This window comes from Penaeus monodon, chromosome 6 (genome assembly GCF_015228065.2).
Source record: "Penaeus monodon isolate SGIC_2016 chromosome 6, NSTDA_Pmon_1, whole genome shotgun sequence".
Taxonomy (NCBI): Eukaryota; Metazoa; Arthropoda; class Malacostraca; order Decapoda; family Penaeidae; genus Penaeus; species Penaeus monodon.
The window spans coordinates 42,669,661-42,670,998 of NC_051391.1; the positions used below are offsets into that span (position 1 = coordinate 42,669,661).

The 1,338-nt window shown below is 47.1% G+C and overlaps 1 protein-coding gene across 1 annotated transcript in view; it reads left to right on the plus strand.

Moving 5' to 3' along the window:
- LOC119574010 (anoctamin-7-like) overlaps positions 1 to 954 on the plus strand; it is a 36,971-nt gene extending 36,017 nt beyond the window's left edge. The window contains 1 exon segment of the mRNA XM_037921107.1: positions 1 to 954. This exon segment is cut by the window's left edge and continues 235 nt beyond it. Coding sequence (XP_037777035.1) covers positions 1 to 242 — 242 coding nt within the window. The 3' untranslated portion in view covers positions 243 to 954.
- The last annotated feature ends 384 nt before the right edge of the window (positions 955 to 1,338 follow it).

A 1,338-nucleotide genomic window follows, 5' to 3' on the forward strand; every position in this document is an offset into this window, starting at 1 on the left:
CTCTCGCGGGCTACACCAAGATGGGCGCCTCCAGCCGGCCGTCGTCCTACGCCAACAGCTCGAGCTCGAACACCCCGACCCTCTCGTCGCCGAATTCGAAGGCAATGCCGTCTTCGCCCACCAACAGGAGCTCCTCCTCGAATTCCTCGACCAACAGCAGCCCACCCACGCCCTCCAGAAACAAGCACCGGCTCTCCTCTAGTTCCCACTCGAGGAGGACGTCCTCGCACGCGCCAACATAACAGGAAACCGCCTCCACCCGTCCCACGATCGTGTACAAGCAGACGTCAGTGTAAGTCGCTGCTTGACACACGACAGCTTGAGTTCTTCTTTGGTTGAGCACTCGGCGGACCTTCAGTCTGTGAGTTGGAGGAGGCAGACGCAGGTGAAGCCCACGACTCTGGAACATTTCACAGCAGACCAGTACATGTGACGTAGCCTTGAGGCCGCAGCCCGTCCGTTGATAAATTGGCCTGGCTGACGTTGGCTCAACAAGTTTCCCGCGCACTTTGAGCCAGAAAAGGGACATCAAGGCTATAGATTCTGGAGATCTACCCTGCGAGAGGTGAATGGAAGGTGAAGGGATCCTCCAACACATAGATACTTGAGTGCCTTGTTCATGCTATGTTTATGGGTTGATACGATTGACGGGTGGAGGCTGGAGAGGGTAGCACGTTGAATTATGACACAATGATGGATGATAGTGGCTTTAGAAAATTTTTAAAAAATCAAATGTGGATAGCTGCAAATAGTGGCGTAGTAAAGAGTTTCCTTTGTCCATCGATTGATTTATATGTGAAACAAGATTTATTTCACGCTAATCTATTTTTTCCCGAAATAAGTTTTAATGCCCTGGACGCGAATAAACGTTCCTAAGTGAAAGGCATTGACGATATTTTTGAAAATAAATCATTCGTCACTTCCTTTTTTTTGTAAATAAATGAGACCGTCGCAGCATAGTATGTCTATCTACCACTATCTACCGCTTTGGCTCTGTCAAGATTCGTTCACAGGTCCTTTTCAAGAACTGTTTCCCTTATTGTTTACCGTGACAGTATTAAGTGGCTGATCGAACTAAGTGAAGATAGGGAAGATGAATGATAAGAAGAAAGATTTTGTTCACTAGACGAAGACCTAGTCCTGTTGGCAAATTAAATGTCCTGTGCAACTTGTATGTGTGTATTTTGAGCATTACTTGTTTGTTTTCTAATCTTGGTCATCATGCCATTATGTAAATTGGTGTGTGTGTGTGTGTGTGTGTGTGTGTGTGTGTGTGTGTGTGTGTGTGTGTGTGTGTGTGTGTGTGTGTGTGTGTGTGTGTGTGTGTGTGTGTGTATG